Source organism: Colias croceus, chromosome 20 (assembly GCF_905220415.1).
Source record: "Colias croceus chromosome 20, ilColCroc2.1".
Taxonomy (NCBI): Eukaryota; Metazoa; Arthropoda; class Insecta; order Lepidoptera; family Pieridae; genus Colias; species Colias croceus.
Window position 1 is genome coordinate 1,200,575 of NC_059556.1, and position 15,754 is coordinate 1,216,328.

General features: G+C 35.8%; 1 protein-coding gene across 2 annotated transcripts; it reads left to right on the forward strand.

Moving 5' to 3' along the window:
• The first annotated feature begins 171 nt into the window (after positions 1 to 171).
• LOC123700916 lies at positions 172 to 15,603 on the forward strand. Of its 2 annotated transcripts, XM_045648290.1 has the most exons (16): positions 172 to 518; positions 1,109 to 1,274; positions 1,344 to 1,891; positions 2,059 to 2,242; positions 2,977 to 3,075; positions 3,841 to 3,926; positions 4,609 to 4,792; positions 5,987 to 6,121; positions 6,887 to 6,975; positions 7,469 to 7,584; positions 8,175 to 8,385; positions 8,745 to 8,883; positions 10,709 to 10,842; positions 12,042 to 12,183; positions 13,418 to 13,632; positions 14,949 to 15,603. In XM_045648290.1, exons 3-16 carry the CDS (start codon positions 1,833 to 1,835, stop codon positions 15,094 to 15,096), a joined length of 1,941 nt encoding a protein of 646 aa, XP_045504246.1. In that variant the 5' UTR covers positions 172 to 518; positions 1,109 to 1,274; positions 1,344 to 1,832; the 3' UTR covers positions 15,097 to 15,603. The 2 variants fall into 2 exon arrangements, with proteins under 2 accessions (XP_045504246.1, XP_045504245.1); XM_045648289.1 differs by having other exon boundaries at positions 1,109 to 1,891.
• The last annotated feature ends 151 nt before the right edge of the window (positions 15,604 to 15,754 follow it).

Consider the following 15,754-nt stretch of genomic DNA (forward strand, 5'->3'; position numbering starts at 1 on the left):
TTTTAATAGATAGTTATTCGAATTTCGAAATTTGACTTTTGAGAGTGTGCTACTGCTAATACCTACTACATTTATTCCTTACATTTTTGACTATTATAATATATTCAAAGAAAAATATACTTCAGAGTTTATATGTATACTATGAACTATCTATAATTAATTCAAACTAATTCGAAAATCAATCTTCATTCGCGTGTGAAAAATGAGTAAAAGTATGTAAGATTCTTTTTATTTTCTCATTTTCAACACTAATGCTACCTAATAAACTTAGATAATGTTATTTCCTAACTATATTAGAACAGGCTTTAGCTACAATAGATAATTTAAGATTTTGGAAAGCTGGTAATTGGATGCCATACGAAATGAAATCAACCAAGTTGACACTACGTTTGTATTATGAACAACTTCTTATTACGTCGGAAGAAAAAATTTTGGAAACATTAAATATGAATGGCAAAATTAAAGGCGTATTTAAACAAGATGTTTTGGTTCTAGTCATCACAGAAAGTGCAAACGAAGTGAGTTCTGCGTTTTTTTATAGTTTTACTGTAAATTCAAATCATATTAATAATGTAGAAGTATGTACAAGTAGGTAGGTAACCCTGTGAGGTAACCAAACCAAACAGAAAGAATTCCATTATAGATGAAAATTAATTTTAAATTACCCGCCAAGAATCATAGTCCATAGACAAAAAATAATACGGGTCTTAAGATTATATACCTAGGTGTATAATCTAAGAATACGGGTATAGATGTAGTTCGTAGTTGATGTACCTTTTTTGCGCACAAAACGGTTTCAGAACTCTTTTATAAACCGAACAGCGAGGGACTGGAACGCCTTGCCCGCGTCTGTCTTTCCAGAAACCTATAATCCGGATCTGTTCAGGGTAAAAGTGAATAGGCTCTTTCTAGGCAGGCATGCTCATTCATAGACTGCACTACTTACCATCAGGTAGGATGCAGTCAAATGCCTGACTATCTTTTAATAAAAAAAAAAATAAAAAAAAATAGGTATAGATATAATAATACGGGTATAGATATTGGTATAGATAGGTACTCAAAGAATGTCACATTTATTTTGAAAATATTAATAATGATTTTCTTACAGGTCAGAAAAATAAAGTTTCATATAAAAAGTAACGCTGCTCAAGTTTTACAACTACTTTCCCAACACATTCCAGTTGCGAAGTACCAATCTTCGGTGAAAAGACCTAATTTGAGATATCGTAATATTGATGAATTATTTCAAAATGCTCTAGATAAATATGATGGTGGTAAGGACTTATGCTATAGGATTTATTATAATTAATATTTCAATTGATTTGTTTATTCTCCAATTGAAGGTTTGATATTACAGAAGGCCTAAATTTGTCCCTGCCTGCTTCCTACAGTAATTTTGTCAAGTTATGCCTATTGGATCCATTATTTCCACAAATTGTTTCTGAAACTCAAAAAATTATCGATAATGACGTGTTGGGTAAGAAGAACTGAAAAATATTTTTTGATGTTGTACATTTCAACTTGATTTAATTTAATATTTGTTTCATTAATTTATTGTTATTTTGTAAAAACCTATATTTTTTTAATACGAAAAATGTTTGTCAAAAAGTTATGTCTGCAGCTGCTGTTAATGTATGTTTTGTAATATATAGTTTGTCTATGATTAAAACTTACTTGTCAATTGTCAACAGTCATTGATAGTGTCGTTATTTTGATTTCAAATCACAGTTTCAAATTGTTTCAAAAATATTTGTGAACTTTTTAATAGACCCGCATTGTTTTACCTATGTGTTTAGTGTCTATTTTCGTATTGGATTTGTAAAACAGCCAAAATGATACCTAATAGATACGTTCCTAGCCAGTCATCTGCAATGAAAATGCAAAAATCAAGGTAAGACATATACTTAATTTTAATATCCGATACTGGAGTATCACCAATTCGTGCGCAATTCAAAGATATTTACAAAATAAGTACTTTAAATATATACATTAGTCTAGTATAGTAATATAAAACGTAAAAAATTTATGATAATAAAAATTGAAATTCCACGATTTTAGACTTGAAGGTAAACCATCAATGCTACCAAAGCTTCGTCAAGGGAGCTCGACGGATCGTATGTCGACTGAATCTCGGCGGCCGTCAGCCACTGGCTACCGTTCTAGCAGTGCAGAACCTGGCCGTGGTACTTTTGGTTCGCATTATGGTAAAGATGCTTCTGTGTCTAAGTTGCCGTTGAATCGGGTAAGTTATTATAGGAATGATATTTATTTTCGACTCTTTATATTGTTATGTACTTGTTAGACTACGAATGTATGAGATTGACGTTAGCTGTAGATACGTTTATCTACAGCTTACGTCAATCTCATACATTCGTAGTCTATTCTATTGAACGCTACGCTAACAGAAAGCCACTTGGCTAGGGGGGCTGAATGTAACTGCATTTTAGAATATTCCATTAACCCATTGAGCCCCAAGCGGCCAGATCGGTCCACGACACAATAGATTTTCTATTGTGTCTGTGATTCCGGGGGCTGAGTTATGGTAAAACTGTACATTATAGGGCGTGGAGTTGAGAGTCGACAATTTTTTTGTGGTTAGCTATTGTCCTATGGAACCCAAATCTGAAATTTCACACCAAGGAAACTTTTAGTTTTTGAGTTACGAATTTTTGAAAATCGGAACATTACTATAGAAAGTTACTCCATCGAGTTATTACAAACAATCCAAAACATATTTTGCCTTCAAGCATAGAGTGAATGGGTAACTTTGAGACAAGTGTTTACAATCTTAGCTTCCTTATTGACGAAAAAAAATTTGCTAAATACAATAGCAAATCATACATTATTAGTTTATGTGTTTACCTAAAAAAATAATCTATACATATATTATAATAAAACGGTTTTTAATAAATGCAAATTAAAATAATCAATTTGCATTTATACAAGTCCCTATACTATAAAAGTATGTTATTTCAGAGATCTCGTTCACAAACTGGTGAAGCAAGATATGATCAGCCACCGGTGACACCTAAACGTGGAAGCCAATACATGAGACAACCAACTATTACACCTGTGGTATGTTGTATTATTAATATTTAAATTAAATATATCATATTAGTACTAACAAACATAGTATAATAATTATTAATCTTCATTATTTTGTTTTTCATTATTTTTTTCATAAAATCTCTGTTAGAGCTAGCGCGCAAGAGCAACTTTTGTCTCCGCAACTATTTTGTCTCTCCCATCAACTCTATGGGGAGTTGCGTCGCTACGTGCGTGCCCTTTCTTACTGGCCCATGGCAAAATGTGTGATGGGAGAGTTGATGGGAGAGACAAAATAGTTGCGGAGACAAAAGTTGCTCTTGTGCGCTAGCTCTAAGAATTGAATATTATCATATGGGCCATTTTCATAATGGGCAGCATAGGGCGAGTAGAGGCAATCACGAAAGTGTAGATGCCCTTTATGTCTATGATTGGCCATGAGTCAACGCCCATTATGAAGAGGGCCCAATACATATAATACCAGACGAATTATCAAAGATTCTATTAATTTTCATATAACCATTGTATTATTTTTGACTACCTCCTTGGTACAGTGGTTGACGCATGAGCGTAGAGCCGAGGAGTCCTGGGTTCAATTCCTGGTGGAGACGAAGAAAAATATTAAATGTCTCGGTCTGGCAGAGACATTTTATATTTGTCCCTAAAGAAAATCGATCAGTTAAACAGATGTATAATGCATCTGCCCCTTACCCCACTAGGAAACATGGGACTTCACCTTTATTGTGTTATTTATTGTGCATCTAAACTATTTATATTTAATTTTTTTCTTTTTAGAGAACACCATCTCAAGAAAGAGCAAATAGAAGTTGGCAGACATCTTTAGAGAGGGTTCTTGCGTTTGTTACTATTAAAGATCAGAGGTATGAGGATTATTTTACTTGTATTTTATGTATTGCCATTATATGTATTTGACTTCTAAAGTTTGTTTTATCTATACTAATATTATAAAGCTGAAGAGTTTGTTTGTTTGCTTGAACGCGTTAATCTCAGGAACTACTGGTCTGATTTGAAAAATTATTTCGGTGTTATGTAGCCCATTTATCGAGGAAGGCTATAGGCTTTATATCATCACGCTAAGACCAACAGGAGCGGAGCAATGCGGGTGAAACCGCGGGCCACAGCTTGTAAAAATTAATATTACAAATTACAATCAATTAAAATATCATAAATTAATCATTACAACAATCTTTAACTTTGCGAAATATTTTGAATTTATAACATTCAGTGTCAGTAGTTATAGCATTTAAATAATGAATTACATATTTAAAATTGTTTATTATAAATTTTTCTTCAATTGTCATCTGCGATACCCTCATAGGAGGCCCGTGTCCCAGCAGTGGGAACGTATATGGGCTGATGATGATGATGATGTCATCTGCGATCAGTCGTTGACTATGAGCAGATATTAATCTCAGTATATTTGGCGCTTGCACAAGCCAGTGTCCTAATTTCGTTTACTAATATAACTCAAAATCAATATTAGCACTTTTCAGCCGTTAATTGAATGTGGAAATGAACTCATAATATTTAATACATTTCCAGGCCAATATCAAACATAGCCTGGCAGCGAGCAGAGAACGCTCGAGTCGCTGAAGCTCTAAGTGCTCGCGGTGAACCCGGGGCACTCATCCGCCCGCTCACCATCGCTCGTTTTGTGGATATTGTTGGCACGTTGTTAGCGCCAGTGTTCAAAGATGCGCTGAACAATGATAACTACGTTGCTAAGGTAACGACTGTCGCCATGGTAACGGTTGCTATGGTAATGCAGCCTAAAGCTCAGCTCATCACACTCATCCGCCCGCTCATCATAGCTCGTTTTGTGGATATCGTTGGCGCATTGTTGGCGCCAGTGTTCCGGGATGCGTTGAAACACGATAATAAAATTATGTTGCCAAGATAATTGCTATAGACATAATAATGGTTGCCATGGTAACTGCAACTTGTAGCTTTTCTGCGGTTAACGCGCTCACCATCGCACGCTTCCCGCAGTTTGACTTTGTTTAATTTTATGTAAAACAACTATTTGAAAAAAACCCTTTATTAACTTATTTCTGACCATTAAACCATAATTCACAATACACCAAAATTACAATGATGATCTATCGTATCTACTTATTAAAAATTAATGATTGAAATGAAACTCGAGAACAGCTCAACCGATTTCGTTACTTAATTCTTTATAATATTCCTTGGAGTACGAGGATAGTTCTTATGGAGAGAAAACGTAAACATGTATCATGGGCAAAGCTGGGGTGAACCACTAGTTAACTATAACTATAGAATATAGATACTAATGTCAAGAGAATGTAGTAGTATAAGACAATATTTTGTAGTTCATAGTTAGACACATAAAACTGAAAGAATAGAATAAATTCGATCGCTCAGGCGGGTCACGAGTGGCTGAGTTGGTCAGGCATCCGCCCCGGAGTGGCGCGAAAGGATGCGGGTTCGAGTCCCGCCTCGTTATCAATTTTTTTCTATTCTTTATAAATTTATAATTCTATTTATTACTTTCAAAAATCATTAATTCAACACACACAAATATAAACAAAACCTGTTAAAGACTGGCCGATTGGCTTGGTTGGTAGTGACCCTGCCTTTCAAGCCACTGGTCGTGGGTTCGATTCCCACCCGGGGCAAATATTTGTGTGATAAACATAGATGTTGGCTCTGTGTCTGGGTGTTAATTATCTATATAAGTATTTATTTAAAATTATATATGTATGTTTATCAGCCATCTGGTTTCCATAACACAAGCGAAAGCTTAGTATGGGATCAGGGGCCTTAGACAAAGTAACTAACTTCGTTATCGTTTTGTAATTGTTACTTTGTCTAAGGCCCCAGATCTTGTCGTGTGTGAAAATTGTCGTGAAATATTTATTTATTTATTTATTTATTAACAAACAATTAAAAATTACAGTTACCGCACCTCTCCAAACGGCTGCTCTACCCGGGCGCAGTATCCAAGTCTTGGCTCCGTACAGTCAACACGCTGCACGCGTTCCCACACGCGCTCGCACTTATATCGTATTTACTCGATTTGATTACGCATATTGTAAGTATTTTTTTATCTATACTAATATTATAGAGCTGAAGAGTTTGTTTGTTTGTTTGAACGCTCTAATCTCGGGAAATACTGGTCCGATTTGAAACATTCTTTCGGTGTTAGATAGCCCATTTATCGAGGAAGGCTATAGGCCTATATAGGTATAATATATCATCACGCTAAGACTAACAGGAGTGGAGCCACGCGGGTGAAACAGCGGAATGCAGCTAGTCTTTGTTATAAAGAGCATTTTCTTTATCCATTTAATATGAACTCAAAACCGCTTTCATTTAATTTGCCAGCTGATATATGTGTATATGAAATATGTTGTTCTTGATAAAAAAAAACACGAGTAAGAAAGAAAAATTGTTAGAAAAAAAAAAGAGAATCCATTAGTTTCACTTTATAAAGTGTATATCAAGATGTATCATTCAAATAATAATATGAAGAAATTAAATTTTTTTATTTAAATAATGAGTTAGCATGAGTTCTAAATTCCTATTTAAATGAATCTTATATTTGATTTATTTGAGGTCGTGGGTTCGATTCCCACCTGGGGCAAATATTTGTGTGATGAACATAGATGTTTGCTCTGTGTCTGGACGTTAATTAACTATATATTATGTATAAGTATTTATTTAAAAATTATATATGTATGTTTATCAGCCATCTGGTTTCCATAACACAAGCGAAAGCTTAGTATGGGATCGGATCGTGCCGTGTGTGAAAATTATCATGAATATTTATTTATTTATTTTATTTGTTCACTTTCAGGAAAGACCAGTTTCCGATGACTGGCTGTATGTTGATAAAGATGAGCTGTCTTGTTTGCGTCGAGACTATTTCTCCAAGTGCTGGGTTCGGTATGTTCACTACAATGACTTAGCTAAGTCGTGTACTAACATTAATGGATCTCTGTCATCTAATTGTTTAAATAAATAAATAAATCGGAAAATTTGTAAATTTGTTGAATAAAACTTGGACTTTTTGTCTCATGGACAAAAATTCGAAAATAAGTTAGAAATCTAAGGGCTGATTTTTCAATCCTTGGTTAAAACTTATTCGTCGAGTAACGTATTAAACTACCATTTCAAAGATGTATTCTAATTGCCCGTATTTGACAGTTTACAGGTGACATTTTAATATGTTCGTGTAATACTTTATTAGACGGATACATTTTAACCAAGGATTGAAAAATCGGCCCTAAAATAAAAAATGCAATAAAAATATTGACCTCAAGATGTTTTGTTTGTTTTAAAGTTATGTCTAAAAATCATGTTTTACAAAAATGAATTTCCTTGCAAATCAAAGTGTGAAAAAATTGCTCTAAAATGAATATTTCAACTATTTTCTCAGTTTTCAAATGCCAGGGCATGAATATGAAGATCTGAATGAGGAATATGTTCAAAATTTAAAAAAGCACCTCGGTAATGATGAAGAGAAGATTGCTGAACTGCAAATGGTTATCAAGAGTGAGTAATTTTAGTACATATCGTATTAATTAAGATATCTATTTCTTACTACTACTAGAAGTAGTTTCATTTCAATAAAAAAAATTATAGTTTAAAAACAAAATCGATAAAAAAAAAAGTTAGGAAAAGTGAAAAGTGTCATCGTTCTCTTAGGATTGGTCCTTCATAAGTGCACATAGTTTACATTAAATCTGTCTGTTTAAAGCGTGTCAACATACAAACATCTTGTTGAAGTTAAAGACAGCCAGCGTTAAAAAATTGTATTCATGAATAGTTGTTGTTGTGCTTTCTATTACGACATAAGCTTTACCAATAATATTAATTTGAATTTTGAAGTTTTTAACCGACTACAAAGAAATGGGGGAGGCTAGTGTAAATTTTTTATGTATTTATTTATTTATTCGTAACAAGTAATTAACAGGTTATACCCCAAAGCATTACATGTTTAATTTAAACAAGATAATATTAAAAATAGAATACAAATTTCATTAAATTACCTAGTTAAGAATCTAAAAACATTTTTTGCTTTATACGTATTTTTGTATGCACAACATGTGGCGAAATCGCTTTACGTGTTTTTTTTATACCAGAATATGAGGAAGAGCTCGACGATGAAGAAGAACAGTCGGCTCGAGCTGAAGAACAACGCGTGCACAGCCGCAGCAGCTCGCTGGGCGGGGCGCTGCGCAGCGCGCGCGCCGCCAGGAGGCAGCTCGCCGCCGAGCGCGCCGCGCAGCGGGCCCGCACGCCGCAGCTACACGAGCTCAGCACGGTGCTGCTCGCCGACATTGAGCGGGCCAAGTGAGTGCGATTGCACACTAGCTCACTCACTCACTCGCTGTGAGTGTGAGTGTGTGGTGAAGTTTAGACAGCTTGCCAGTGAGCGGGCTGCGCAACAAGCCCGCACGCCGCAGCTACACGAGCTGTGCAGGGTGCTGGTCGCGGATATTGAGAGGGCCAATTGAGTGTAACTAACTTGTTGCTGACAATCGATTCGCTGCCATACGCAATGCAGTGCAGATGTTGAAAGAGCCAAATGAGTGATTGCCATATACTTGAAATGGAATTTAGGTGTCGTTGCTCATAGTTAATTGCGTATTAAACGAAGATTATTTACATAAATGAACATTTTTTATAAATTTTTGCATATATTATCACAGATTGGAGCTCTCTGGTCTCCGTGCCGAGCTAGAGAAGCAGACGCTGTCGGTGGAGGAGCGCACACGGCTGCTGGACCAGGTGGACTACTCGCTGCGGGTGCACGACTCCAAGCGGGCACTCGCCGACAACGTGGCCAAGGTTACACTTACTGTACCTCTACCATGAGTTGACATAGTTAAATCGTCCACGTAACTACAATAGTAAACGTATATAGTTCCTACTAGCTTTCCGTCCGCGGCTTCGCCCGCGTTTTCAAAGAAAAACCCGCATAGTTCCCGTTCCCGAGGGATTTCCGGGATAAAACCTATCCTATCTCTCAAGTTGGATCGAACTGCACATGGTGTGCGAATTTTATTACCTATAATCGGTTAAGTGGTTTAGGAGTCCATTGAGGACAAACATTGTGACACGAGATTTATATATATTAAGATTTACCGTGAATGACGTATCTATGACATATGTCAAAATTAGAACTCATGATGCAAAAATTGTATGGTTAATACAGCTAGTGTAGTATAGTTTACTAATACGTTATCTACTATAGTATACTATTGCACCTCATGGTAGGCTTTTTAGTTCCGCTACGGCACACTAGGGGCGCTGTACGAAATTTCATACAAACCGCTTACTACAATCGCTAGCGAGTATCGTATGCGTAAACTCATGGTAGACCTACTGACTTACTTCAAGTTCTATAAATACCAGGCGCGATCCCAGCCTGACATTTGGGGGGGGGGGGGGTCACGCGGCTGGAAAGTTATGCAACCTCCCTCCCCCAATCGTACTCGCTAAACATCGTATTCAATAGAAGTGATAAGCAAAAACTTGAGAAAATCTCTATACGTTTTTTACTTATTTTTAAATTTACAAAGAAAAACCGGCCAAGTGCGAGTCGCAAGCCGTTAGCTGCAAATTTCAACATTTGCAAGGGATCAAGTGACTCCGATTCGCACTTGCAATAACAGAAACATACGCTTCAGAGACGGACGCTGTGATAAAACAGACGTTGGAACGGAAATAAAAACAGAAATTGACGCAAGAACAGAAACAAACGCAGATATAGGTACTATAACAGATGGTAACATAAACAGACGGAGTGACAGAAACAAGAACAGATACAGAAACAGACACAGGCAGCAGAAATAGTAACAGAAAAAATTAAATAACAGAAACTGACGCCGATACAGGTTTACAAACGCAGTCACAGACAAAGACACAATAACAAACATAGTAACAAAAACAGTCTCCACAACTAACTGAAACAAACAACACTGATACAGAAGGAGATAATGCTATGCTTTTTGTATCTGCGGATAGTAAGGAGTCTAGTAAACCTACTTTTTACTTTGATCTAATAATATACTGTTAAAATTTTCGATGGTCCCTGGAAAGCACCTGAAATACGGGAGAAAATTTTGCTGAATGTTTCCTACATACCTTTATGTTTAAAAATAAATAAACTGCATTCAAAGATTTTCGAAAATTCACTTGCTTCGCCCTCCCGGTTGAAAGAATGAAATATCAATTTTATTTAAGTTTTAGAAAGTTCGATTCCCATCCGAAACAAGTGTATTTTTGAAAATCTTTGAATGCACATTATTTATTTTTTAAAAATAAAGGAATGTTTCCTTTCAGCAAAATTTTCTTCGGTATTTAACATGCTTTCCCTCCAAGGCCCATCGATAATTTCCACACTGTATTATACATTTTAACTTTTAAGTATCCATCTATACTAATATTATAAAGCTGAAGAGTTTGTTTGTTTGTTCAAACGCGTTAATCTTGGGAACTACTGGTCCGATTTGAAAAATTCTTTCGGTGTTAGATAGCTCATTTATCGAGGAAGGTCATAGGCTATATATCATCACGCTACGACCAACATGAGTGGAGCCACGGGGGTGAAACCGCGCGGAGCAGCTAGTCTACAATAAAATTTGTACTTACGTTTCATAATTGCTTTCAGACCATAATAGCCAAAGAGAACGAGCTGGCCGTCTGGCAGAAGAAAACTCTAGACAGTTGTATGCAGTATAAAGAGGCGCTTATACATTTGGCTCCGGACTGCCCGCAGCTTGGTAGCCTTGCTGTGGATGAAAAGTGAGTGCTTTTTGACTTTTAACGTATCAGTTTACTGTATTTAACCGATTTTATAAAAGGAGGACGTCCTCAGTTCATTTGGTATATATTTTTATTGTTATTTTGTTAAAGTTAACACGAACTTCAGAGATAAATATCCTTAATTATATTAATAACTAGGTTTCCGCCCGCGGCTTCGCCCGCGCAGTCAAAGAAAAACCCGCATATTGGGATTTCCGGTATTGCGTCATTTTCCTGGGTTAAAAGTAGCCTATGTCCTTTCTCGGGTATCAAAATTCAAAATATCTCCATACCAAATTTCATGAAAATTGGTTCAGTATTTTCGGCGTGATTGAGTAACAGATAGACAGACCGACAGAGTTACTTTCGCATCTATACATATAATAATTAATCTGTAGAAGGGTCAATTCTGTACATTGAAAATATTGAAAAAATAACTAGCAGGGGATGTTACTGGATCGATACCAAACCCAAATATGTGATTAAAAAAATTTTTGTCTGTCTGTCTGTCTGTCTGTCTGTATGTGAAGACATCACGTGAAAACTACCGGTTCGATTTCGATGAAACTTGGTATAATTATACCTTATTATCCTGGGCGTAAAATAGGATACTTTTTATCCTGGAAAAATACGTAGAAAAAAAATTAATCTCAATTTTTCAGTTATCCATAGACGTTGTTCTGTAGTAGGTACCGCGAACACACGTTGCGTATTATTATAGACCTAGCCGTATTTGGGTCCAATAGATATTTATAAGATGTCATTGTCCGAGTTACTCAAAATGGAGAAATAAACCATCCACGCAAAGACCGACATCCGCGCGGACGGAGTCGCGGGCGGAAGCTAGTTTATAATATTAGTATGGATATTAGTATGGATTACGAACGATGGTTCGGCTATAATTGTGACCATTAACCGTATACTGTTCTTGTCTCATCTCATATATTTTTCGTATACTCTAGTTACCAGAAGCTCCCGCCCCGGCTTCGCCTGTGGTACATATTTAAGTTTTCTCTACATAATAACCATCCTCGTACGTCAAGGAATAATTGTGGTTCCGAGGCCTGAGTTATTAAAACAAAAAAAAAACTCATCAAAATCCGTTGCGTAGTTTTAAAGATTTAAGCATACATAGAGACATAGGGATAGAGAAAGCGACTTTGTTTTATACTATGTAGTGATAATAATTTGTTTTGCAGAGAATTAATGGAAGCCTCATGCGGAGTTCTCGTAACTCGTGCAGCTGAAGAACTGAAACGTTACTGCGCAGCATTATCCGCGAAACGCAACGAGAGAGCCAGGGACAAAACCGCGCTGCAGAGGAAACGGGCTGCGCAGCTTGTGAGTGACAATAGACAAACATTTATTCACAAAAATAACACATTATTACAACAGCTGACAATCACAATAATTAAACATAGAAAAAATACAAATAAAAAACACGAAACACATATGACAATTTTATACATAATAAATAAATAAGTAAATAGGTTGCTAATAAGTGTTATGGCTGTGAAAGGGTCCTGGCTCAGCATATGTCATGTGTCGACTGACTCATGACGCTGTTGATTCTGCCAGAACCCAGAAGGCAGATGGAACCAAAAAAGGAAAAAAAAAAGAAAAAACTAACCAGAAGTAAATAAAAAAATAATTTAATAGGCAATATAACACACGTACATACATTCAGACACACGCTATACACAGACAGACACACAAGTTGGAGCTAAAACGGCATTGTGCAGCACTTTCCGCGAAACGTAATGAGTGCGTGCACGTGCTGAACACTGCCCAACACAAACACAAACAGGCAAACAACGACAAACACCCATCCACACGTCCGTGTTTGCTGTTTGCTGTTTCCCATTGTTTGTCAAGCGTGTGGATGGGGCTTTATATTTACGCACAATAATCGAGTTGTGCTTACGCATACACTAGCAACAAATCGATTTTTTAATCTTATTGTTGAATATTTTGTTTATCGTGACATACCTTTTTCAAATTTATTGCTTCTTTTATTTAAAGAACACAAACAAACCGATTGTAAAGTAAACATTTAATCATTCTTATATTTTATGTCACATCTGACTTTTTTAACCGACTTCAAAAAAAAGGAGGAGGTTATCAATTCGGCCGGTATATTTTTTTTTTTTTTTTTTTTTTTTTATGTATGTACACCGATTACTCCGAGGTTTCTGAACCGATTTACGTGATTCTTTTTTTGTTCGATGCGGGATGGTGTCGAATTGGTCCCATAAAAATTTTATTCGGATAGGCCCAGTAGTTTTTATTTTATGAGCATTTTTGTCTGTAGGTATTTGTAAATTTTGCAAGTGCAAGTTTGAAGTCGGTTGTTTTTAACGCAGTTATCACTTGTATTTTACCGCTTCCTTGGTACAGTAGCTGACGCGTGAACGTAAAACCGAGGGGTCCTGGGTTCGATTCCCGGTGGAGACGAAGAAAACAAAAATGCCTCGGTCTGGCAGGACACAGAAGGCTGATCACCTACTTGTTAACTAACAAACAAGCGTTTAATTATCGTAAGCTTCTTTATTCGAATATTATTTTTTTACTACAGGAAGAAGCGCGAACAAAAATAACTGAACTCAAATCGGCAGTAGAGCGTGAACAGCAAGCGTTAGAAATGGAAACGGCACAAGAGAATACCGCTGCAGCCGAGTGGAGTGCTGAGGAGGTGCTGATGATGGAGAGGATCCAGGAGCTGAGGGCTCGCCAGCAGCAGTACAAGCGTGTGGAAGACGAGCTGCAGTTCTGGGAGGCGCAGGAGAAGATGTGAGTTGGTTTATATATGTACTAGTGGTCCGCCCCGGCTTCGCCCGTGGTACATATTTCGCAATAAAAGGTAGCCTATGTCCTTTCTTGGGTATCAAAATATCTCCATACCAAATTTCATGCAAATTGGTTCCGTAGTTTAGGCGTGATTGAGTAACAGACAGACAGAGTTACTTTCGCATTTATAATATTAGTATATGTATATACAGGGTTACTTGTAAAACACCAGCAACCTCGCAGGACAAGATAGCTAACATCATAAGTAACAACATTTGTTCTACGACTTTTGGCATAACGCAATAAATTATTTTTAAATGATTTTTTAAGCTTTTATTGTACTCTCCTAACATTTTATTTGTAAGTCTATGCGCTGACTGTAACACTCGCTTCTTGTTTATGTAATTTTTGGAATGCGCGTAGATTTTTATTCAAACGGAAAATTAAATGAATATTTATTTTTATATGAAAATAAAATCTAACAAATTATCAAAAGTCGTAGAAAAAAAATATGTTGTTACTTATGATGTTAGGTATCTTGTCCTACGAGGTTGCTGGTGTTTTACAAGTCACCCTGTATATATCTACAATAAATTAATAACCTAACTTATTAAATAAAAAAGAGCGTGTGTGTCGAGCTCACGTGTCCGTTGTGAAACTTCTATAGTAAGATTCAAAGATAACTAAATCGTCGCCTTACTCCATTTTTTTTTTGCCTTACTCCATGGCGTGATGGTATTGCCATGACGCGATTTTTATTTCTCTCCTTTTTTTTCTCCGCGCGACTAAAGAAGTTTCACTTCAAAAATAAAGTTAATAGGAAGAATAATTTCCGTTTCCGTTTCGTTATTGTTTACTTTTAGGTTATATTCTGAATTAGTGTATAAAAAAATTTAAATATGCGTGTTTCGTTTCACGCCAGATCTTTTTTAGGATAATATGTAATACTAGATTTCCGCCCGCGGCTTCGCCCGCGTTTGCAAAGGAAAACCCGCATAGTTCCCGTTCCCGTGGGATTTCCGGGATAAAAACTATCCTATGTGTTAATCCAAGTTACCCTCTATATGTGTGCTAAATTTCATTGTAATCGGTTCAGTAGTTTTTACGTGAAAGAGTTACAAACATCCATACAAACTTTCGCATTTATAATATTAGTAGGATGGAGATAAGAAAGAAATATATATTTCTCGCATTTCTTTCTAAAAATAATGCAGAAATAATAAAAAAAATCGTTCTATTCCTTTTACCTACCTATAATATAAGGTACTCTAAATTTATTCATATTCAAAATATTTATTCTTATAAATATCTCATTACAGTTGGCAATCGAAATTATCAACACTCCGCGAGAACGTCGTCAAGCAAAGACAGGAGGCAAATATTAAGTTAGAAGATACAAAAGTTAAGCTATTGGAACACGCACGAAGCGCGCTTGTTGCTTGGAACACGAGGTTGGACATGAATTGAGGACACACATACAAAATCTGCCTATATTCTAGTATGTGAACTATTAGTAAAAAAACGGACAAGCGAATGTTGGAAATATGTTAAAAATAATTAATTTGTTGTATTAAAATCTATAATAATAAAGAATTGATTTTTTATGATCATTTGCTATGAAACACGTTGTAAAATAAACTTTTTAATCAGGAAATTAATGAAAATATGTATTAACTAGTTTGTGCCAATGTACAAGAAATATGTCGCCTAATAAAAATGTAAAATGTAGTATAAGGTACTGTAACTATTATTAACGGCGTGTTGTATCACTAACATATAATTAAAATGATTTGAATATATTTTCCTATTTTTGTAAGTTCTTACAAAATTAAATAGTATGTAAGAAGTGTTGAATGGAATTACATAGCTTTAACTGCTGGATCAGATAAATATGTTATTTTAGTAGTACCTATGACGATATTTGTGAATTTAATATTAAGTATGTTTTAGAAATAAAGTATGTTTAAAACGAAATTTCTTTTATTTTTCTCAATTATTTAATTTACAACTTCTCCCACGTTTTTATGTTATGCATTATCAGATATCTTGGCCACTATGTATCATTTACTAGCGGTCCGCCCCGGCTTCGCCCGTGGTACATGTTTACATTTTCCCTACATAAGAA